Genomic DNA, 25092 nt, shown 5'->3' on the forward strand with positions numbered 1-25092 from the left:
CCCCCCCCCCCCCCCCCCCCCGATTAATGACAAATACAAATCCTCAATCTTTACATTTTGATTCTGTTTTAGCTCTCATATTAGTGATACTAAAAAGTCCCATGGTTAATTTCTCCATAATAATATTAAGAGGCCTACCTACCATTAACATGCTTTCAGGTTGTCTGCCCTGTCATATATGAAGGCAACATAATTTTTCATTAGGAAGTTCAAGATATGAAAATGAAGGCTCTTTGGCAGTGGTGTGGGTTGGGTCCTAGAATCCCTTCACAAAAAAAATTAATTCCTGGGTCTCTTTGAATTGAAAAGTTGGGGGGAAATTAATTTTTGACAATGAAGGATTTGTTCTGTAATGCTTCATAATCAAAACATCCAGCTTCAAGAAGAAGCATGTGCACACTGACAATGATTTATTGAAGCCAATTGATTTCAAAGATCTATTGTCATGTCAGACTTAAACTGAAGAAATTGCAAATCAGATCTTGCATGTAATAGTTGGCCACAGCTGTTCTGCGTGCTTCCTGCTAATTTTTCATGGAGTTGATGGACCTACTTATGTCAATCTGAACAGATTCATGTGTCTTCTGTCTTCTGATCATTCTAACCAGAGGAGAAATTATAATGTGTGGTCTTGTGAATATATTTATTTTTCAATTAGGTCTGCCTTGAAAAACTGAATGACATTCAGTTGGCTCTTGTAATATCAAGACTTTATGAGTCAGAGTTTGAAGTACCTAGTACTTACAAATCTGTACTACAGAAGAGAATTTTGGGAAGTGTGTTTCCTGGAAAAGAGAGTTCAGGAAACATGCACTGTGACCCTTTTCTGCGAAGTATGGCTTACTGGATTTTGGAAGATTATAGCAAGGCTCTTGACACTTTGATTAAACATTCAGTTGAAGATGAAGGAGGTAAGAATATGAGTATTTTGCCTGTTAGGTTGGTTTTAACTATTTGTTCATTTAAGTAGTAGTTTCTTAAAGTGTAATCTGAACAAGATCAGGTACTGCACAGTTGCTCACCACTGCTAGTAAGTAGCTTGCTGTAGCGATGTATGTGGTTTTTATAGTAAATGTGGTGACTGTGGTGGTGTTATCCTGTATCCCGTGAATGGATACTTAATTTCTCCTTTAAGTATGTGAATATCAGGATAATGAGAATGAGCCTGCAGTGATGCGGCTGTTTTTCCAGCAGCAGCTTAAAGATGAAGAGACAAATTAACTGCATTAGTTAATGTGACTCCATCACAACCTAGGAAAAAATTTCTGGTGGCACAGTTACATAGCAGAGTCTGGAAGACATGGTGTTTTGTAGCTTTTAGTCCTTGGGAAGAATGGTTGACCACAATGATAAACTGCCATAGGAAAGACTTTGATATTTACTATGATATAAGGAGGCCCATGTGGTGCCTGAAATAGCATGTAAGTCTCCTAAAGTGATTCTTTTCCCTGTTCACTTGCTAGCTTTATAGGCCTCCTAAGAATCAGTTGTGTTATTTCCTAAAGTTAATGTTCTCAAGGAAGTTGAATGTTTCAAGTCCCTAGTAGTTAGCATGCTAGCTGGTTTCAGTCCTGGTTACTGAGAGATATGTGATGGGGATAAATAAAGACTCGAATCCCCCGAGTTGTGTAATTCATTTTAAAAACTCGTTTCAGTACACCTCAGTATAATTTGGAGCGAATGAGGGATATAGTATTCAGTTGTTTCCGTCTTGGTCACATCCTCCTGTGTAAAATCATTTTAAAATGTTACTAAATCTTATTTAATCAGTTCAGTGGCTTGTTTGTGGCGTTTTGCTTTATTTTCTTACTTAAAAGGTGGTCTTTCATGTACCTCTTCCTATTATCTGTAGTTAGTTGTGCCATAACTCCTGATAGAGGAAACAGTAAAGGTGTATCTCAGCTAACCCAGACTCTTTGAAAGCTGTGTGAATCATCCTATGCTGATGCTCATATCTTTTCAGGGTTTTTTGTGGTGTGGTTTTGGACACGAAAATAAAATGTGTAGGTGCTGCACTGCTATATAATTCATTTATTTGTATGTAATACTGATATCAATATGTATAAAAGTTATGGATTTCCTAGTTTTAGTATAAGTTGCATTTTTGTTAAGAGGTAGACAAAATAAAAAATATTAATGCAGAATTTTTAAAAATACTTTTTAAAAGTAAAAATCTTTAGTAAGATATAACATCTTATTGTCATTTATTGATGGAAACTTCAGAAATCTAAACTGAACAGGAAAGTGGTCTTGTTTGACTGCAGGACTGGCCTAACTGCAAAGAAAATAAATGGCAGCTGTTTTAAATTTAAGCTCCTACCTGCTCTCCCACTCAAGCTTCTCTTTTTAGTAGTGATTAGGTTTGGCAATGTTCACCCTCCTAAGATATTCAATTGATAAATGTGCAAAGGAAGGTGAAAAGGGGGGTGCAATGAAGTAAACAATAGAATGAATACTAAGACCTAGTAGACTTCTGAACTTGGATCTTTGCAGGTGGATTATTTCGTACAGAATGGTAGATTTTCCTCATGATGCAATATCTTTTCAGATGGAGATGGCTCATCAAGTTGTAACCCTGCAGTGTTTAACTTCTATAACTACTTAAGAACACATCCTCTCTTGTTGAGACGTCATTTTGGCTCTTCTGATACATCTTCTACACACATTTGCCTAACAGTAGAAAATGGATTAGCTGACAAAATCAACCTAGGTGAAAGACGGCTGTTTTTCACCACTGCATATGCTCATCTAAAAGCTGGTTGTCCTATGTTGGCCTTAGAAGTGTTATCAAAAATGCCCAAAGTTGTCAAGAGGTCAAAGTCATTCTGTAGAACCCCTAGTGTAATGGATACTAGTAAAGATTTCTCACCATCTTCTCCAGTTAAAGAGTTGGAAACAAAAGACCAATCTTCCAGTGTTGATTGGTCACAGCCAGTATCAAATGGTCTAGGTTCATCTTCAGATTGTTCATCAGGAAAACATTCAAGTTCAACTCCTTCCTTTGACTGGAGCCAGCCAAGTGTGGTATTCCAAGATGAACACTTGAAACTACAGTCAGACAGTGATGAAAGTGAGGAGAGTGAAGATTCTTCCCTGGTAATGAAAGAGCTAAAACCTCTGAAGAAAACTAAAAAATTATGTGAAACAAGTTCTAGCTACACAGAATCTTTTAGTGTAGTTGACGACAAAGATATTGTAAGTCCATCAGAAGATATAATTTCAGCACAGCTGAAGTTCAGAGCTTGCCTGAAAATTCTTACTGTAGAGCTTCGTACGCTGTCCACTGGTTATGAGGTAGATGGTGGGAAGTTGAGGTATCAGCTTTATCAGTGGCTTGAAAGAGAAGTGGTAGCTCTTCAAAAGACCTGTGATTATAGTGTTGAAGTAGAAGAGATACAGTCAGGAATTAGTGTGGTGCCAGAGGAAGCTACATTACATGAAAATGCTGAAGACTTAGCTGACCAGCAAAAAAATATGCTACAGAAAGAAGACTTTCAGAAAAGACGTCAATGGCTTCTGAAATACCAGTCTCTCCTAAGAATGTTCCTTAGTTACTGTATACTTCATGGCTCTCATGGTGGAGGTTTGGCATCTGTCAGAATGGAATTAATTCTGCTGTTGCAGGAATCTCAGCAGGTATGTGGGGGAGCTTAGTTTTTATCTGCTTCAGGTTTGTTGTAGATTTTTTTTGAATGTGTTTTGTATTATTGTTGAAGTTTTCCTATTATAGCATGCACCTGTTTTATAATAAATGTAACACTGTTCTTAACATGTTACGTTTTCTGTAGGTCATGGGTTTTTTGTTGTTTAGAATCCCCTTCCCCTCTTTCAGAAGTTCTTCTGTTCCCTTTAGGAAGCTGTACTATCACTTTGTGTGTGTGTTTCTGGCTTGTTTTTAGGAACAGTCAACACAGATGCCTTCCAGCCCTCTACCAGAGCAAAGCTCCATACCTCTCCTATTTGCTTGCACAGCTAGTGCCAAAACAGTAGTGGCTAATCCATTGCTACATCTTGGTAACTTAACTCATGATATATTACATGCCATAATAAACCTTGATTCGCCACCTCATCCAGATACTCAGAACAACAAGGTGTGTATTCCTCTTTAATACTTGTTTGGGTTTGTTGTTGTTGTCATTGTCCAGTTTGCTGAAGTCATGGATCTTTTTCTGACAGCATGACAATTTTTTGATGTGCCTACCTGTGACAAGTAATAAAACTGTGGAACATCAGTGTTTTCTGTAGTACTTATCTTGGGCTAAAATAAGGTCCACTGATTATTACTTACTGTTGAGGTGCTGAGCATCTGGTTCAACAAGCTGAAGTAGATTGGCCTCTCTCAGGATATTTGTCCAAGGTGACATCTGTTGTGAAAAACATGTTGTACTACACTGTCAGTGTCACATTGGTCTTTATGACAATATGATCATTACTTCTGTTACATTAATGGTAAACTCTGCATTTCAGTCCTAGACCTAAGTAAAATTAAGTTTTGAAGTATAAAAACTGATTGTCAACAAAGTACAGTAAACTCAGACTTTTTTGTGAATCAGTATATATCTTTATACAGTAAAATATAGTCTGTTTTTTTTAAGTTATGTTTCTGTAAGATTTCTTCTGTATTTGACCTTGGACTGGAAACCAAACTTAAAGTGTAAGGTTAAATCTTTCTTGGAGTTTTGTATGTGTTAGGTCCCAAATAATGTTTACTTTTAGCAGAGATTTCTAGAGAACACTCAAGAGATTGCTCAGTTCCTGATCTGTGCTTCATTTCAGAGGGAACAGACAAATAAGTATAAAACTCATTTTTTAACTGAACCTTTTTGATCAACAGATTCTTTAGCTCTTTGTGTGTTTTGTGATACATTAAGAAAAGTATCAGCTATGATAAAAATAGTGATCATTGTGATACTGATTAAATTGTATGTCTGAGAGCTGCACAAGAATTGGTCAAAAACTAAGCTGCATTGTAATTTTTATTCTGAAGCAAAGATTTTGTATTCTGAGCCAGCATATTGCTACTGTCTGAGGGTACAATCACTTATGACTGTTGTATAGAAGTTTAATATGTTGCTGTTTCTTAATTGAAAACATTGCAGCTAGAGCTGATCTGTAATTGTGGGTTGGTGGAGTGAGTGAGTGCTTTCCCATCCCTTTCATTGCAAAGTGGATTCATTTACCTGAAATGAATGCTGAAGAGAAGGTGGCTTTGTAAGTGATTTTTGCCATAAGTGCTTATACCTTCCATATTCAGTGCTTGTCCTACTGTTACAAATCTGTATGCATGAAAGGCTGTGATACTAACAACTGTTCATCTTGGGTGTAATATGTTCTATAAAACTTTGTCTTACAGATATATGTAATGCATACCTTAGCAGCGTCACTCTCTGCTTGCATCTACCAATGTCTTTGCGATGGCCACAGCTACAGGTAAAGGTCTATGAGAAGTACTTTTTAGAGAATGGTCAACACACTGTCACTGTAGTGGTGGTATAATAGATAGTGCACCAGAAGGTAGTGCTCACACCTGTCTACATCTAGAAAGGGTTATCACTTGAATAGTTTTAAACATAACTTTTTTTTATAAATAAGACATCCCACTTTTCTGTTTCACAGCTCATTTCAAGCAAATCAGTTCACTGGAACAGTGTATCAGACAGTGCTATTAACTCAGCGCCATTCTCTAAGAACAACAAGCTTAGAAGAAACAGTGACTCCCAATACATCACCTGCTCAGTGGCCAGGTATCTAGAGTTGATTTGTTTTTTTCCTCTTAAGGAAAACTTAATTGTCTGGATCCACTGTAAGAGCATGTTGCTATGCTCTGGACTTTCTAGTAGTACTTGTAACAGCTGTGTGGTAAAAAGTTTCTTACAATAAAATTTTATCTTCATTTTTCAAAAGCTGTAAGCTAGTAATTCTAGTTATTCACTAAGTCAGGTTGATTTATATTGCTTTCTCTTGCTAAAAAATGTTAGTGGGGGCTCTAGTAAAGGGCAAGTAAATGGGAAGTAAGGTGCTGTCCTGTGCTCTACTTGCTCCCCCTGCAGGCAACAAATCAGCGTCACCATTTTTCTACTGGTTACTCTTGAAAAGGACTTGAAAGACTATCTTAGTTTGTGCTCCATCTCAGAGTGATTGTAGTTTATGTACAGCTTTTGAACTCACTTGAAACTATTGACAATGAGAAGTTTATAATGAATTATGTTTTGCTGTAGCTGTAAAACCCATGTAAGACTTCAGGTAATTCTTAATGTGTGCTGGGGTCTATGCTAATGAAGCTACACTGCTCACATTAGAGGGAGTGTAAGCTACGTAATACATGTCTGTATGAGCTTCATTCAGTTAACAGCGCTCACTTTAAGCGTAACCAAGAAATATGCTTTTATATTATGGGATTTGTTTTTTCAATGAGAAAATTTCACATTAAAAAGGTCTTTTGGAGAACCTCAAGCAGACTTGTGTTTGCTGTACTGTTTTTCCTTTTCTGCAAAACGTTCTGTCACTGAATCTACAGATTTTAGAGATAGATCATATTGTCATCTATTTTCTCCTTATTTCATTAGTTGCAGAGTTAAATTTCTAATGAATGAGACAAGGAATTGTTAGCAGTTGTGCTTATAGGTAACATCACCTTGAACTGATTTCTCTATTTTTTTAATAGCTTCACATGCTTTATGTGCAAATGGGAGAGTATGACACAACAGAATTCTTTGGCCACTGCTGTTTGTATTTTCTCTTATGTGCACAAAGTGACACAGTCAGAGCCACATCTGAAACATCTCTTTACAACTGTTTGTGGGAGCATAAAAACACTGCAAGATGTTTAGTGCTTGGGTGAAAGAACACTTGTCAGACAATGCATAGTTCAGGTCGATGCCCATGATTTTTGGTTGGTTTTACCACTGTAAAGTGAGAATAGAGCATTTCAACTTACAGTGTTACGCTGGAGCTATAAACCTAACTGGTGAAACAAGCACCACAGGAAAGTCAATGAGCAGATTAGTATTTTTATCTTAAGTATAAGATTTGGATGCTATGTATTGAATGTACTGTGAGGCACTGGATTAAAAGTAGATAATAAAGAGCTAACCCTTTGCTGAAAGAATTGAGGAGCCAGAAAAGAGAGAGCTTGAGAGATGGGGGGAAGAAAGATTCATGTAAGCAATGTAACTAAATGTTGTATCATAGCGTTTCAGTACCAGGGAGTTGAATTAAAGCTGCCAGTGTTTTATTTAAGATATATACCAAAATTTGAGTGCTTTTTTGTTATTTTTTTCCTCTTATTCTTGAAAAGTTGCTATGTATTTCTTTTAACTGTTACTCCAAAACATGAAGCTGAAAAGCTGTAATAAACTGTTAAAAATAAATAGCATGCCACTTTCTCCTGGAGTTTTCAATTTCGTCTAAAACTTAGAATTTTTCTACACTAGAAGGTACTAAATAATGTAGGTTACCAGTCAAAATACCCATGATAATCCAGAGTATGTTCACACACACATATATGCTTTTTCTTTTTTTTCTTTTTCTTTTTTTTTTTATAAACAGGAATAACAGCTCTAATACGTCTCTTGAATTCTGCTGGTGAGGAAGCCCAGCCAGGTCTCACAGTTTTACTTTGTGAAATTCTAACTGCAGTCTATCTGAGTCTGTTCATCCATGGCCTAGCAACACATTCTAGCAATGAGTTGTATAGAATTATGGCTCATCCACTTAACAACAAAATGTGGTCTGCTATCTTTGGAGGAGGAGCTCATATGCCCAGCAGAGGACAACTGCAATTAAAGACAAAAACTGGTTAGTTCTGTTGTTTTACTTCTATTTGTCTTCTGGGTTTTTTAAGAAAGTGATGTGACTGCTGAAAGCTTAAGAGTAGTTGCTTTAAATAGTTTGTGTTCAGTAATAATTCAATGTTTCTATATCTGCAAAGAAAAACAAAGATCTAAAATTATTGGCATAGATATTGTGTAGAAGAGAGTAGGAAGCAGAAGTGAATGTTACTGAAATAAGGTTTCCAAATAGCACAACTACTGTAATGTGAGGGGGTTAAGTTCATCTTAAAAAGAAGATTTTCAGTACTATTACAGCCTAGTTTTTAATTTTCATCTTAAAGCTTTCCAGTTCTCTCATAACAGGAATATATTCCCATTTTACAAATACAGTATGTTTTCTCTCTTTGGCAGGTAGGCACTTCCCAATGCCTAGCCCACATCAGGTAGTAGTGTTCTCCATGGAATGTGTGGGGTTTTCCAAATCCCTTACTGCCTTCAGTACTCATAGTCCTACCAAATCTTCAGGCAAGATACTAGATTTAGTACTAGGCCTTTACATGCAGTTTGCTATGTGTGATTTTTTTTTTTTGCATACGTAGAAAGACAGAAAAACTTCTGTTTGCAAGCCATGACATCAAAATTTAAAGTGAAGTTTTGTAATTAAAGCAGCAATTGAATTAGGCCTTTTTTAAAAAGAAAATTGGCAGTGCTGTTGTATTCTTACTACACTTCATTTGAAATTAATGTTAAATATAAAATGACTTTGACCATGGTTTGAAAGGATCAGAAGTGTTTCATATCTTTGTTGGAGAGCTGCTTGTTTTGCTTTTTGAATATAAGCATTATTATGCATGTGGATTTCTAAGTGTTCATTCTAGACATTACAAAGAAAAGGTGTCTTGTTGATACTCAATTTTTGTAGTCTGAGAACCCTTTAGGAAAGCAAACAACCTTCAAGTTTTAAATTCAGATGATTATAAGTTACCCTGAGGTCCAGAATGAATTCTGTCATGCTTTTCTTGATACAGATTTGTGCTTTGTAATTTAGTTGGACTTCTATAAAACCAATTTTGTACAGATAAATTTACTTAAACTATGGTGACTTTGTATGTCACATCTGAATATAGATACACAATTTCTGAAGGATATAATTTTCATTATTATATTGTTATTGATATTATATGTATGCTACATATAAAAATGTCTTACCTTGCATTTAAGGAAAACTGAAAATGTAGTCTGTTTAAATACAGACTTTGTCAGATGTTTAGAAAAGTATTTTCAGGGTAGAGGTCTTTAATCAAAAGTGAGCTCTTATTCTAGATCTGATCAGTTTTCTCTGTGGTATCGAATAAATATTTCTCATTATCATTTTGTTAAGGTAAATATATTTGCCGTATCAGAATTGTTGGAAGGCATAACTGGCTTTTGTTGGCAATTCTAACTTTCCTGGGTGTTGGTAATTGTATACTGAGGTGTGTTAATGCTGCTGCTACTACTGTTTTAAAATTATACTTGTTTTTACATAGAAATGTATTCTGAAACGTATACTAAATGCCTGTCTACTGCATGTTTTTCTTAAAAATTAATGCTGGCTGTCTGATCACAGAATTAGTAAAACTTGCTGGAAGACTCAAGAAGCTGAAACTGAAAATTTAAGGGAAGAAGGAACCTTTTTAAATACTAATTTGTAGGGATAATCAAACACTGGAAGAGGTCCTAGGGGGGTTGTGGTGTCTCCATCTTTGGAGTTATTCAAAACTTGAACAAATTAGGCCATTACCTAAGCAAGTCCTATTCTGAGCAAGGGGTTGGACCAGGTCCCTTCCAACCTATGTAATTCTAGTATTCTGTAGGTCTATTATTTGTTTTTAATGTGTGTTTTTCTAGAGCAAATTTGGGACAAGGAATTTTGGAGAAACATCTTTCTCTGTCATTTTAAATTAAAAAAAAATAAAGGACTCCCAGTGAAGCAGAGGAGCTGGATTAAAATCAGCTATATTTTTGTGCGTTTACTGTCATCTCTTACTTTTTCTTCTGACACCCAGAAACGAACACTGAGAAGTGACTGGAATGCTTGTTCCAGTCAACTATGGTACATTTTTCCATAATATGATTTAGACTTTGTATAGCTTCCCATTTTGTTATGCATAACTAGACTCTTTTTTTCTTGTTTATTTTGAATTCTTCTGAAAAGTTTTTACTCTCAAATGGAGATTAAAAGTCAAAACTTCTTAACACTAAAAATTCTAATATAATAACACTGTCCTGCACGTCTTCTCCTCCTTGCTCCCCCTTCCCCCCCAATCCTTTAGCACTTTATCTGAGTGTGGATGTTGATCTCCCAGTTTCAAACTTGTTTTAAGAGATTATAGTACTATGTACAGTGTTGACCAATGAAGTTATGTGATTTCCCTTTCTGCTCTTTGCTTTAGTTGACTTGAGCATATAATAGCTTTGGATATAAGATTTCTCTTAAACAAATGTGATCTTTCTTTAAGACACAAACTAAAAAACAGGAACCAAAAAATAGTTCCTGGTAGTCTTGTAAAATCCTGGTCTCTGTTAGGAATTAGCTTGTATGAAAAACTATTGTTTTATCGCCTCTTTCATAGTAAAGAGCAGACAAAGCATAGCAGTTTGAATGCTTTTTAGAGCTGCCTGACATGTTATACTTTCCAGCCGTGTTTCTTGTTTTTGCAGTTGCAGCAAATGATTTTGACAAACTGGGTTAGCATTTGAGAATTTACATTATGTCTTAAAATTGTGGATATGTTTTGTTTTCAAAGAGGTAATTAGCATCTGAAAAACAATCCTATTGTTGAATATAGTAGATCTTTTCAGAATCATATTTACCGTATAGTTTCTCTTCAAAACTGACTCAGAAAACTGTTTAGTAACTTAAGTCTATATAGAGATGGTAAGTCCTCTATAATCCAGAGGGTTCTTAAGGAAAAGTTTGAGTTTTGCTTTAACAGTTAGAAATCCATAATTTCTTTTCATATATTCAATTATTCCATGCTACAAGATTAAATTAAATGCAGAACTACTTCCAAAACTTGAGTATTTTACAAGTACACTTTATAGACTTAAAGTTGTCATTTTGGGTTTCAGATGTGAAAATCAGAAATCTGATAATACTTAACTATTAAGACGAGTTATTTTTCTCTGCTGATTGTCCTAACTTTCCAAGCAATTAGAAAAGTTTTGACACAAATACTATTTCTGAGTACTGTCGTAGTTGTACTTTGGTAGGGAGAAATTATAAACTGTCAGCTCTTGCTGTGATGAGTTTTGTCTAACGTGCCAGAGGTTTTGAAAAACAGATGCCTTGATAATGAGGATGTGCACATAAAACTTATCCATAGGATGTGCAGTCCTGCTGTCAGTCTTATGCATGTATTTCTCTTGTTAGGTCCTTTGAATTAATTTGTAGCTTTCACTTGCTCTCCACAAACCATTATTCTTGACCTCCTAGAAAACATACTGCCATTACAGATTTTATAAATATCTGACCTAGAGCAACAGAGCATCTAAGCAGAAGATTAATTTGGTGTTTGGCCAAGTTTTTGCCTGGCAGTTGTAAAGAAAAAAGAAACCCTTAGAACTCTTGCATTTATCTGCTTGCTGTACCTACTGTGGGGTAGGTTTCATCCAGAATCTGAAACAAAACAACAGCAAAAACTGAACTTGCATTAGTAGTGCTTCGGACTAGAAGCTTTCTGCTTTGGACTAGATCCAACAGTGCTATATATCTGCTATTCAATTTCACCAGCAAATCGGAAATAACAGTAAAAGGTCTTTATTTTTAGACTTTATCTCCAGGAATGGCTTAGTCTCAGAATAGATAAAAGGATACAGATTCCTCAAGTTTTAAAGCCTTCCAGCTTTCCTTACAGGAAGCCTAAGCCTTCCTTACAGGACCTACAATAGCCATGCCAAACTGCTCCTTTTTAATGCAGAATTCCCTGCGATATTGTTAGTAATAGAGACTTTGACATTAATGTGAGAATAATAGCCTTGAATTCCAGCTCAGAATTAGAGACTGCACTGTTGGGCTTATTTTCTTACAGTACTTTGGAGTACTGAGTACTTCATTACTTGTGTGGCCTTTCTATTCTATATTGAAGTCTTTGTCTTCTCACTATTACTGTCTTAACCAAGAACAAGTCAACCATTAAAACAGATCAGAAGTTTGAGTTGAAGTGTTTGCACTGTGAATGATGGAGTTATTTTGACTTAGTAGAAGAAGCCTTAGATGGTCAGAATAGGATATGTCAACAAAGTTTGTTTATGCCACCAAGTGTTTCGTTGTGCTTATCTTGCCTTTTTGAGAGGTTTCCATTCACAATTTATTGAAATGCTGGCAATGTATATAATGTTTTCAGAAACATCTAAGAGTTTAATATATACTTGCTTCGAGCTTTTCAGTGAATCACTACTCATTAAATGGTGCATAAATACAACAAAGAATCTACAGTCTTATGTACATATGGTAATCAAACTGCAGCTTATGGAACTTAATTGCAATTGCTACTGTTGAGTGCTAATTCATTAAATTTATCACCTTGGCCACACAGGCTATTGCCCATGAGTAAGCAGAATATCATGTCAAAAACTTCAGGATTTGTAACCTTGCGAAATGCAAATTCTTTTTAGGTTTGAAATTGAAATGTCCAGAAGTGTAGACTTTTACCAGGCTGCTGTTCTAGTTGGCTTTCATAGCTTCCCAAAGAATTACAGAAATCTGTGCAGGGCTTTACACTCACTAAAATGATTCGAGGTGTGATTCAAAATCAGTATGTCTTTGTCATGTCTCTCTCATTCCGCTCTGTTCTGGGCTTCAGCAGTGCTGATATTTGTTGATGCCTGCAATCAAGGGTGATGGTTTTGTAAGAGGACAACTTACAGTTTCACATCTCTTAATCAAGACTTGCATTTTCCGTATGGTGTTGGGGTGTTGATGCTTCATGCCTGCACACAGTCTTCAGTAAAACACAGTAACTCTGATTTGTGTTTTAGGTTTTTTTGGAAATTGAAAGAGATCTGCCTTTTAGCTCTTCCTGGGAAGGTGGAAGGGAGGTGATGTGGGCAAAAAGTCTTTTGAATATCATTGTATGTGTTAGATCTTGGCAGAAATAGAAGCGTTTTCCTTGTCTGAAATATTACAATATTCTTGGATAATAACATAAATTGTACATTTCTCTTAAAAGTAAAATGGAACCTAAGGTAAACGTTTTGAATGCAAAAAACATGTAAAAGAGTTTTAGCTAGAAATATATGAGAAATTTGAAAGTGAATATAATTGATGATCTGAAATCCCAAATGACAAAGTCAGATTTTTAATGAATTTGTTAATTTATCTGAAGATTTTTAGAATGCAAAAAAAATTGGCATTATTAGTATGTATTTCAAACTACTTAGATGCTTGTACTTTTGTGTGCCTTAATATTGAATTTTTTCCAATGGCTAGCCTGCAGTATTCTTAAAAATACGAAGAATGATCCAACAGAATGGAAAAAAAGTACTGTTTTAAAGTAAAGCATTTGCTTTTTGAATTCTGCTTAGAAAACCAACCTGCAAGCATATACTTGCTTATTTCTATATCATGCAACACTTGCTCCTTATTTTATGCCTAGTGAATATTTTTTTTAAGCAATTGCTAAAAATTCATACAGTGATGCATGTGCATGCTCTTTCTTAGCGGATGAGCTTTAAATAATGAAATGAAAATGCATTGTACTGCAGCTATTATATTTATGACTTTTAGTACAGGTAAGTGGATTTCAAATAATATCCCTAACAGGAAAAAAAAAATTATGATACAGTATAGGAGTGCAACACAAACTGTTAAAATATCCCAGTTTCAAGATGAAAGATGAGATACTGTCTTCAGCTTTTAAAAGGTTCTATATATAAATTATTTTATAGTTCAGCTGCTTGTAGTGGTAATGGTCATCCTCATACATGGTCAGAAATGTTTTTGAAAATCCTTGGAAAAACATGTTTTTTTCTGGTCCAAAAATGACTAGAAATTATGAAAAAGTTCCATCAACCACTGTGAATACAGAGAATTTGCCCATTTGAAGGAAAAAAAAAATTAAAAAATCATAGTTGAGGTATTAAAAACCCCCAAAAGTTTTTTTAAAAAATCAACTTAAATCTTACCTCCCTTAGGGTTTACAGTTGGCTCAGTTTGTGTTACGAGCATGTAAGTCTTACATGTGGAATATAACTGTTCTTAAATGAGCTCTGTTTTTCTTTTGTCCAGAGTGTTAGACCTGTTTTTCAAGTGATTGGAGTACCCATAAGAGTTTTGAAGGAAATAGTCTGTCAAGCATCTATCAAGACTCAAAGGTTTCCTGTGGATAAAACATAAACAAAAAAAAATAAGGGTATAGGAAATACTTCTTTGTAGTAGTTCACTCCATGCATTCGTAGGGATGCTGGCTCTTTTTGTGCCATCCCTGGCATTATTAACAGGAGAAAGTAATTTCAGAAGCTTCAGTGGAAGTTAGGTTTGTGGGCCCTTGGTGGCAGAAGGGAATAAGGAAAGTTAAAACAATAAAGCACCCATTTGCATTTGTGATGTTCATAACACTTCATCCTTGCAACCAGTCTGGCCCAACATATTGATGCTTGAATTCAGTGACAGGGATGTCTAATCTCCGTGTCAGCTCTTTTAGCCTGCAGATTTGCTTTCTTGGAGCCTATTTATTACTGCTGTTAGATCAACCAAAGACTCAAATCATAAGGCAACCCACATTCCCCTTTACTTAAGAGATGTTTAGATGAGATCTTTTATGACTAGCTGCCTGGTCACATTATTGCTGTATGCAAAACAAAAGCCCCACTTAATTAAGCAAGAAACAATGAAAAGGTTTTTCTATACTCTTCTTCCCCAACTGCTTTTTTTTTTTTTTTTTGCACTTAAGAAAAAGGAGTGGGGTGGAACTCAAGTGTGTTCTGTGATTCTTTTGGGTGATGTCATAGTTTTCAAACCTTAACTGGAAAAGGGAGATTTTAAAATGCTTAAGAAAAAAGTAAATGTTCAGTACTTGGTTAAATAGGTGTTGAAAGTTTTGGGGACTTCAAAAAGCAGTTCAGAAAATCAACTCCCTTTTTTATCTTAATGTTTTAGCTTTCTTTGTTTTACCTGAGTTTTAAACCCATTCAGTTATTTCACTGTAGAAACTAATCTCCATGCATCTACTTGAAAATAAATAAATTTTACAATCAAGTGGGAAATGGATTCAAGTCCATTTTGTCTGTAATGGAAGATGAATGAAGGCCACCATGTTGTATCAAATCTCCAAATATGATTCCCTTTCTCCCTCGTCTCTTCTACTTCAGAAGTGTTCTGGCTCTCCAGAACACTAACTTACTGATCAGGAACAGTGACAATCAATGTCATTCCTCCTCTACTAACAGTAAGGCTGTATGGAGTACAATTCACCTACCAAGAACCAGAATGATTTCAGGTTATCAGATGGTTATGTGAGCCTCTTTTTAAGTAAGCTGTTACTTTTTCCATATTTGTGAAGTTGATACTTCTTAATTAACAAGAAAATAAGGCATCTGAAATGAAGCTTGCTTGTTCATTCATTTATGATATAACTGCATTAAGATGTTTCCGATAGCTTGGATAAGCTGTTTCCTTGAGTACTGTAATCATCAAGAATGTAATTCAAATAAATCTCTCGTAGACACTTGTTGGGGGAAGTGAGGGGACCCCTTAACTCCTAGGAGTTAGAGTATTATTACAAATAATTAGTCCTTCCCTGTTTGATAAGGTATATATCGGATTGTATTAGTTAAAATGGGATCTTTTATATTTGCTGGAGAAATATATTGTCAGGACATATGGATTTATCAGAATTCAACTGTTTAAAAAAAGTACAGACCTCCTCTGGAAGGAGACAAGGAGTTAAAACTTGGAGTAGGAATGGCAACCTTAGATATTTGCACTATATATTCTGAAAAACAAGACTCTTGGGCTTGTTTTAAAAACCAAGCATAATCAGTATTTAGTAGTGCTTATTAAAGTAACTTAGTTTTGCAGTATTGTTGCTTGAGCAACAATATTTGTCATCTTTGTTGTAGGAATAAAGCTTCTAATGCAGTTAAGGGGTGTATTCTACTATTCTGTATTATTTGTGCTGGGGGTTTTCCCCTTCTGGAGTTCTAGTTCAGAATTAGTTTTGCATATTTGAGGATTAACATTCTCCATGCTTATTTGCGACAGAAATGTTAAGATAAAATTCGAAAACTTGTAATGAGGAAGATTTTTACTTTCTATTATAAATTCTTTTATTAAAAGCAGTAGAGAGGTGGAGCAGACAATTTAAAGCAACATACTGTATTTTCTTGCTCTGTAGGTGATGGAGAGACACAGCAAAAACGTTACAGGCTTTCATCAAAAACCTCTCCAAAAGAGAGTTCTCAATCGCCTGCATTGCCATTGGTAGACCAAGAATCTCCGTCTTACAAAGAAAGATTCATTCCTCCTGAGCTTAGCATCTGGGATTATTTCATTGCAAAGGTAATTTTTTTGCTATTATAACAGTTACGTAACTATCACTTCTGGAATGGTAATTTTTTTCTTCTTAGTCTTTATTCTAGGTATTGATTTAGATGCGTGATAGAAGCTGCCTGTTTTTATTACTCATATTTAGCTTTTTCTAAAACATTGCCTATAGATATTTATGAAACAGCTTTCTTAAAAACTGTTGCTATGAAATCAATTAGTTTTCAGATGCTATGAAGAAAACGTTGCTTTTTACAGTTGCAGAGTACAAATGTGTAAGTAATTATGGATCAGCTATTTAGATGAACAAGGAGATGTGAAAAGCTTTTTATCATCTTTTTCAAATGGGTGAAATGAACATGTATACCTACTAGAAATCAAATTATGTTGCCTTCTGTCAAGTCTGCTGTGGCAGATCTTTCTTTGTAGAAAATTACATAATTGTATGGAGTTGTATGGCACATTTCTGTATCAAATATTAGCCATATCAGCAAAATAAATATGTAAGCAGTATTTTAGGAACAAGGACAAAAAAAGAAATTGTAAATACTGAATAACACAGTGGGGCACTGATGGTGGGCTTATCATATATGCTGAACTCTATAGGCAAGCGATAGGATTTTCTTGTTCTTTAGTCCTCTGAGCCCTTGGAAGAACTAGAGAGAAAATACACTGGTGGTTTTGGCTTCTCCCTGACAAATAACAAGCTTGTGTGTCCTACATGTGGTTTGATATATCTGACATGAAAGTAAAGCAAAATAAGAATTGGAAAACTGTTAGTATTTTCATTTTCAGCATTAGAATTTTGAGTAATGTAAAAAATAGTTAAGCTGTTAAAGTATGCAATGCTCATGGACAGTTACCCTTTTCATGAGGTACAAACTCCAGTGTTACTAAATTGAGTAAGATGATATGCCTGCTCTTTTATAAAAAGCATTAAATATTATAATGATCTATTTTTAAAAAGATAATTTAAAACTAGATGCTAGCTAGAAGATACTCAAGGAATATTGTTTAAATTTTTAGCCTTTTCTTCCATCACAAAGTAGAGTGGAATATGATTCAGAAGAGAGTCAGGAAAGTGGCGAAGATGATGAAGATATTGATGGAGATGTGTTTGCATCAAATTCACATAATCAAGAGCATTCTAATTCAAATTCATACAGGTAAGTAACTCTTTAGAATGCAAGATGTTCTGCAATGGCTAGACTTGCATTCCTGGCCTTTTACTTTTGAGATAATCCACCAGTTACTTGGTATTTCATCATGGCAGTGCATTATCTAGACTTAGTAGTTAATTTTTCACAATGATTATAATCATTAATACATGGTATAGTGACTTTTGAATTCAAAGTGTCTATAATATTCTAAAATACTGTTTGTAGTTATCAGCAGTTTATAATGAGGATTTAAAGCTCTAAATTTAAATCCTAACTGTGAATAAGTGAGAAAAATTTATTTTCCTATTAGTAAATGACTTACTAGTGCTTTCTTGTTAGTTGGTCGCTGATGAGATTGGCAATGGTTCAGCTGGTACTTCACAATTTGAAGATTTTCTACCCTTTGGCTGGACATGATCTTTCAGGTAATAAGCAGCAGAGTTGTCTTTTCATACTCAATAACCACATTTAAAATCAGTAGTGTGTTAAATAATATATATGTTGTAGCTTTATTTTTAATTCAGAACTTCTTAATTTTTCTATGATCTGTGAATAATTGTTCTGATACTGTTTATCATACAGGTATGTTTATGAAATAACACGGTGGGTGGGTAAGATGAGTGGGTGAGAAGGAATGCTCAGTAGCTAGCAGAAGTCTCTGCATACTTAGGTTTTTTCTTTGCCTCTTAGGCATACAAGAATGTTTACAATGTTTATTTCTTAGTGGAAACCCTATATTTTTTTGTAATTCAAGTTACACTAGTCCTACTCCTTGTTTCATAGAGTTGTAGAATCATGGAATGGTTTGGGCTGGAAGGGACCTTTAAAGATGATCTAGTCCAACCCCCCTGACATGGGCAGGGACACCTTTCACTAGACCAGGTTGCTCAAAGCCCCATCCAACCTGACCTTGAACACTTCCAGGGATGGGGCGTTAGATGGCCCAACTTCTCTGGCAACCTGTTCCAGTGTCTCACCGTCCTCATCATAAAAAATTTTCTTCCTTATATGTGATATAAATCTATGCTCTTTTAGTTTAAAACCATTACTCCTTGTCCTATTGCTACAGGCCTTGGTAAAAAGTCGTTCTCTGTCTTTCTTGTAAGTCCCCTTTAAGTTCTGAAAGACTGCAGTAAGGTGTCCCTGGAGCTCCTCTTCTCCAGGCTGAACAAACCCAACTCTCACAGCCTTTCTTCATAGCAGAGGTGTTCCATCCCTCTGACTGTTTTTGTGGCCCTCCTCTGGACCTGCTCCAACAGGTCCATGTCTGTCTTGTACTGGGACCCCAGAACTGGATGCAATACTCCAGGGCGGTCTCATGAGAATGAATTAGAGGGGGTAAATCACCTCCCTTGCCCTGCTGGGCACCCTTCTTTTGATGCAGCTCAGGATGCGATTGGCTTTCTGGACTGCAAGTGCACATTGGCAGCTCATGTCCAGTTTTTCATCCACCAGTATCCCCAGGTCCTTCCCTGCAGGGCTGCTCTCAATCCATTCGTCACTCAGTCTGTATTGATACTGGTGATTGCCCTGACCCAGTTGCAGGGCCTCGCACTTGTCCTTATTGAACTTCATGATGTTCACGTGTGCCAACTCCTCAAGCCTGTCAAGGTCCCTCTGGATGGCATCCCTTCCCTCTAGCAAATCAACTGCACCACTCATCTTGGTGTTATCTGCAAACTTGCTGAGGGTGCACTCACTACCACTGTCTGTGTCATTATCAAAGATATTGAACAGTACTGATCCCAATACACACCCCAGAGGGGCACCACTTGTTACCGATCTCCATTTGGACATTGAGCCATTGACTGCAATTCTTTGGATTCAGTCATTCAGCCAATTCCTTATCCATCGAATAGTCCATCCATCAAATCCATATCACTCCAGTTTAGAGATAAGGATGTTGTGTGGGTCTGTGTCAAAGGCCTTACAGAAGTCAAAATAGAGGATATCAGTTTCTCTTGCCTTGTCCACCAGCACAGTCAGTCCATCATAGAATGCCACCAGATTAGTCAGGCACTGTTTGCCCTTTGTGAAGGCATGTTGACTTTCTTTCATCACCTGCCTGTCATCCATATGCCTTGACATAGCTTCCAGGAGGATCTTTCCATGATACTTAATTTCTGTCAGCATTGGAGAAGTCTGTTTCTGTATTTAGCAATGATAGCACAAAGCAGTTCATCTTTTTATACTTGCAAATATCAAGCTGAGGTTTGAATAAAGCTTACTTTTGGAGATATTTGAAATACACTTCAGTCATCAGCTGTGGAATTATCTTTGTCAAGATCATATTGGAGAAGGAAGGGTTTCTATTATTGTTTGCTTGTCTTTGTAGAGCTTCCAGTTAGCTCACCGATATGCCATGCAGTTTTGAAAACACTACAACGCTGGGAACAAGTTCTTCTCCGACGTCTTGAGCTATATGGGGGTCCACCTCAACACTATATTTCAGTTCATGCTTCTGAAGATGCCCTAGCTGCTGGTCCTGCATTGCTTCGTCATAAAACTTTACTTGAGCCTACAAACACTCCATTCAGGTGGGTCTAATTTCTGTAAACACTGACTCTAATATCTTCAATATACATCAAGCATTATGTTGTTAGTACGTGTGATAGACCATAATTTTGATAACTATATAATGCCAGTTTCTAGATTTGCTCTAATCCATTGTGAAATTGTGGGTACACATCAGAATTCATGCATCTCTGGTCCAAAGCAAGGTCAGGAAAAACAATCAGAAGTTTCTAATTTTTTTAAGTTCTTTTATTGAAGTTTAACTTACTGATTTTGAGTGTCTCTGTGGAAAAACTATGGTTGACAATAAAATAAAGAATAACAGATTTGCCCTGAGAGATAACTAAGCATGAGTGACAATGAATTGAATAATTGCCGCACCTTTGGAGGGAATAAAATTTTGTTGTTATCAGTATCTTTTCCTAAAATCAGAGAAGGAATATTTACTATTTATAATATTCGCATAGTTATGACTCCACATAATTGCATGGTCAGCCAGAAGAGTGTTCTCAGTTTCTTAAATTGTCACTTTTTAAATAGATTTCTGCCTTTTTAATCTTACTATCATCTGTGGTTGCAGAATCAACAGAAAGTCTGTCTTTTTGTTGTAAAATACCTCAGAATTGTCACGGTTTTAGTAACTTGAGTTGATTAAAAAGGAACAGCTTAACACGTATCTGCTGCCTGGCACTATTTTTAAATTATGATTTAAAGCGATTTAGGGTTTGATGGTTTTTGGCCTGCCATAAGCAGCTATTTTTGTATTTACAAGTTTTGCTTGAGCATACGGTTTCTAGGGATAAGCATTAACATTTGAGATCTGATTCTACAATCCTTCCAATGTTGTTACTGAAAAGTCATGGTTATTTCAGAGGTGTTACACAGCTGATGATGTGTTCCTAGCAGGAAGTGTTAGTCATTCATTGTCCATGTGATAGAAGCACTCATTAGCAATAAACAGAAATGATCCATATTGTAAAGAATGAGGTGAACTAATAAATAATCTGTATGCTGATCTTACTGTTGTGTAATCTCTTTAAGAGATTTTTCTCATTTGTCCCAAGGTAGGAGGTGAAAATGCTACAAGTTCTTCTTCCTTTTGCACCTCCTCTTACATGTAGGTTTGTCAGGAAGATGGTACCAGAATGCTTCTGAATAGGTCTTGTACAGTGTTTAGAGAGCTGTAGTTTTGCTTCAGTACTTCTCCTGACTATAGTTCGATTAGAATATAAGGTATTGCAGTCTAAGAATGAGCATGATGTAAATATTCGTTTTAACTTTGTTCTGTAGATCTAACAGTCATGTTGCACTATCTGTGAAGAGGCTCTGGCAGTACTTGGTTAAACAGGAAGAAGTCCAGGAAACCTTTATCAGAAATATTTTTACAAAGAAGCGATGCCTAAATGAGGTTGGTTAATTAAATGTGGTATATAAAATGCATTAAATGTTGCAGGTCAATCTATGAGCTTTTACTTAAGTTATTTGACTGGCTTGTTTACTTTCTAGAGCATGAATGGATAATATACTTGGCTATGACTCTAAATCTGCAGTATTTCATATTAAAAAATCTTTGTCCGTTGTTTTGTTGAAAACAAAAGTTATCAGTCTTTGACTGTAGACTGTCACCTAACACCACTTAGCTACAGTCAGCCTCTTAGTTAAGATCAGTATAAAAGCTGCCTCAAAAGAATGACAACCTTTGAAACTTTAAAGTTTAAAACCAGTAACCTAATCAGTCAAAGTTCTAAAAGTTTGAGTTTGTCCCTGCCATAGTCATCCTGAGTTTCTATCCACTGGTTTCTATCATGTTATGATTCAATTTTAATGAGAAAACTGGTTGTACAACAGTTAATATTTGTCCCTGATAACTTGTCCCAGTGTCTAGCTGGATTCCAGGTTCCAGATTCAGTTAAACGTTTTAAAGTTGTTCTGTAATGGAGTTTTGGGCTGGTTTTTTCTCCTTCTTTAGTTGCTCCTTTTCTTTCTTACTCACACTGACTCCCAATAATTCGAAAGAATCACTTGTATTATAGAAAAACTATGGAGTAGCAGAAACAGGAGAAAGAAGCAGATCTGAACAAATTAAACATGCAGGAGAAAAAGAGTATTCATGACTAGTAAAGCCATGGCAGTGAAGAGTTCTGTATGAGCTAATCTTTGTTCTGTCACAACTCAAATATTAGCTTGTTTGAGTTTTTGTGCCTAATTGTGTTCACTACAGACTGCAGTTAAAAGAAAAATTGTTCCTTTTGTCTTGTCCTTTGAAGATGCACCATTTCTGATCATGTCTTATGTTAATGCAGCCATGTCGCTATGCTGTATGGAAAGGTATTTAGGAATATTTTAGGTGTGCGTTACGTGTTTCTAAGTAGGATCATTGACAGCCTTACACCGCATAGGAGTGTTAGCTTTATTTTGTATCCTTTTGTTACTGTTAAAATGTCAATGGAGATAGCTTATTTTTCAAGAAATTTGACTTTTGAGATGGACAAGATGAAGTGTCTTCTGTACTGAATATAGAGTTTAGAATTTGATAATTACTGTTCATACATAAAATACGTGTGTGTGTGCAAACATGCTGTTGTGTTTCCATTGTTCTATGTAGGGATAAACAACAAGGAATTAAGGATTTCCTTGATACCTTGCATGTTATGTCTTATCTTTATTCTTTGTTCTGTGGCTGTTCTTTCCTTGGTGAAGTCATTAGAGGAGCACAGTGAAACCATGAAAAATTCTATGGTGGAGTCGTCCATCGTCAATAAGGTACACAGCAGTAATGCTCAAATTAATTAGACCTTACATCATTATGAAATACTTCCTCTTTGAAATGGTGCTGATCTCCCTTAAAAAAATCTTTGCTGACATATCAAACTTAAAAATTCAGTTTTGCAAGCGATTGAGTTAAATTAGTCTTGTAATAGAGCCTATCAGAAACTAAATTTATCTTAGAAAACTGGATTAAACAATCAGGTAAGAACAATATGTATTATCAAATTCCATAGCTATGCCAAGTGAAGAGCTGAGATTGAGATTTGCCCAGGTGACAAAAATTCAGTAGTACTATGGGAATACAGTACATACTGGAGCTCTCAGCAGTATGAGATGGCTATAATAGTTGTCTATAAATGAAGGTGGTTAACTGAAGTTAGAGCAGTTAGCATGATACTGAAAATTTTTGCTGAACCTTAGTTTTAACATAGTGACAAATGAACCCATATAGCAACTTTATTGAAAAATTGGTATGAGAGACTAAAAAGTTATAATACTATGCCTAGAGATGCAAACAAATACTGTATTCTTCAGGCGTTCTTTTACAAAACTAGTGAGAAGACAGAAATGAGAACACCCTATGATGCCCTTGGGCTACCTTATTGTTATTAATTATGCGATAAAGCAGTATTAGCAAGTAGGTAATTGGAACTGACTGGGAAAAAAAATCTTAATTTCATGTGGGTTTGTTCACCACACAACACAGATCATGTTTTTGTAGCTGTTCATTGCTGCAGTTTTGTGCAGTTTAACATATGTAAGATCACTGGAGTATCAATTTTGTTCTAATCTTAAAAAAGGTATTCTACTTCATGGTGTATTACAGCTACAGACTTTTTTCAGACTTCGAAAAAGACTGTTTGCAGTTTTTTGACAGCACCATCTTACTGTTTTTCAACTGAAATATCCTTGTTTAAATCTTTTGAAGACCAGATAATTAAGAAATTGAAGGGGAGAGGCTGGGAAATGGTAGTTCCAGAATAATTCTTTGTGTTTTGAAGAAAATACAAAACTTAACATTTGTAATTCAGGTTTGAATTTTTATGTCATCATTTGTTTGGCAATGCTAGGTTTTTTAACTGTAAAATTATTTTGTAACTACAACAGACTGGAGTCTGTAATCTGTCAGTTTCATACTTGCAATGCTGAGCTCTTCGATTTTGAACAGGAGTACTACAGTGCTGATAGAGTTTAGAATTTTGTTGTGTGGTGGCATATACCTGGATGCATTTCTAAAATACAAAAAGGTAGACAAGATTCAAATACAACATTAGATCACATTGCGGGGCAGGGAGAAGAAAATGTGATAGTAAAAAGTTTGTGGTACTGGTAATGTGCAGGATTCCAGATTTATTTAATTGTGGAGAATAGTGAATAGATAAGCTGACAAAGTTCAAATGTATTTTCCTGCTCAGGATCCTGTCTGTACCTTCTTTTGGTACTTTCATCAGTTTCAGTGGTGAAAAGTGTTTGCTAAGAGCATGAAAAGACTTAGCAAATTTTTTTAAGAACAAAACATCCAAGGCTCGATTTTTTTTTTTTTTTTATTATCAACACCCCCAGGTGTGCAGATAGCCTTGCTGGTTTTCAGCATCCCTGAAAAATTTGAGAATGAACACAGTACTGTGACTTCTGTGACAAATTATGCTTTCTGTGTCGCTGCGGTAATCTCAACATGGCAGTGGGAAGCTAGATTATTACACACGAAACAGGTTTACCCTACTTACTACAGGTTATATTTGTCATATTTTCTTAGAATTAAATCTGAGAAAAAAATTACGTGGAATTTCATACAATCCAGTGTTTGGTCTCTGTACTTCCAGTAAAAAGCAGTGTTGCATAGAAGTTTGCATTTAAGTATGCTTTACTTTTTAAACACAGATAGAAACAGATTTGGGATACCCAGGAGGCAAAGCAAGAATAATCCATAAAGAGTCTGACATCATTACTGCTTTTGCAGTCAATAAGGTGAGTATAAAGGAGGTAGGATAATCTGATTGTGTTGTACTTCCACCTGATAAACAGGTGGTAGTCCCATTGTGAATGGGTGAGAGATCCTTTGCCAGCCATCCTGCTACAGCTTGAACTCCCAGTGCTCCCTTCTCTAAAGCACTTCATAATTATCTTTTCATAATTAAACAGTTCTACAGCAAATTGTCTTTTTTTCTATTGTGCAATGGATTGAGGGAAGGGGTGGTGGTCTCTACTTTTTCTTTAAGCTTGTGTGTAGGAATATTTTTCCTTCTCTGTTGAAGACAATCAGGAAGTCATCTTTTCCTCTCCTGTTCAACCATTTAAGCCTTAAGAAGCAGAGGAGGAGAGCTTGGTTGCAAGCATTGTAGTATAGTTA

The 25092-nt window shown here is 35.8% G+C and overlaps 1 protein-coding gene across 1 annotated transcript in view; it reads left to right on the plus strand.

Annotated features, from left to right (window-relative positions):
• DMXL1 (Dmx-like 1) overlaps positions 1-25092 on the plus strand; it is an 80530-nt gene that overhangs the window by 41299 nt on the left and 14139 nt on the right. Inside the window, exons 22-35 of the mRNA XM_009318593.1 lie at positions 659-911; positions 2549-3636; positions 3900-4091; positions 5354-5430; positions 5617-5744; positions 7549-7797; positions 8184-8297; positions 16151-16314; positions 17326-17465; positions 17799-17884; positions 19795-19996; positions 21264-21381; positions 22674-22736; positions 24624-24710. Coding sequence (XP_009316868.1) covers positions 659-911; positions 2549-3636; positions 3900-4091; positions 5354-5430; positions 5617-5744; positions 7549-7797; positions 8184-8297; positions 16151-16314; positions 17326-17465; positions 17799-17884; positions 19795-19996; positions 21264-21381; positions 22674-22736; positions 24624-24710 — 2961 coding nt within the window. The remainder of the gene's footprint in view (positions 1-658; positions 912-2548; positions 3637-3899; positions 4092-5353; positions 5431-5616; positions 5745-7548; positions 7798-8183; positions 8298-16150; positions 16315-17325; positions 17466-17798; positions 17885-19794; positions 19997-21263; positions 21382-22673; positions 22737-24623; positions 24711-25092) is intronic.

The sequence above is a fragment of the Pygoscelis adeliae genome, unplaced genomic scaffold (genome assembly GCF_000699105.1).
Source record: "Pygoscelis adeliae isolate BGI_AS28 unplaced genomic scaffold, ASM69910v1 Scaffold192, whole genome shotgun sequence".
In the NCBI taxonomy this organism is placed as follows: Eukaryota; Metazoa; Chordata; class Aves; order Sphenisciformes; family Spheniscidae; genus Pygoscelis; species Pygoscelis adeliae.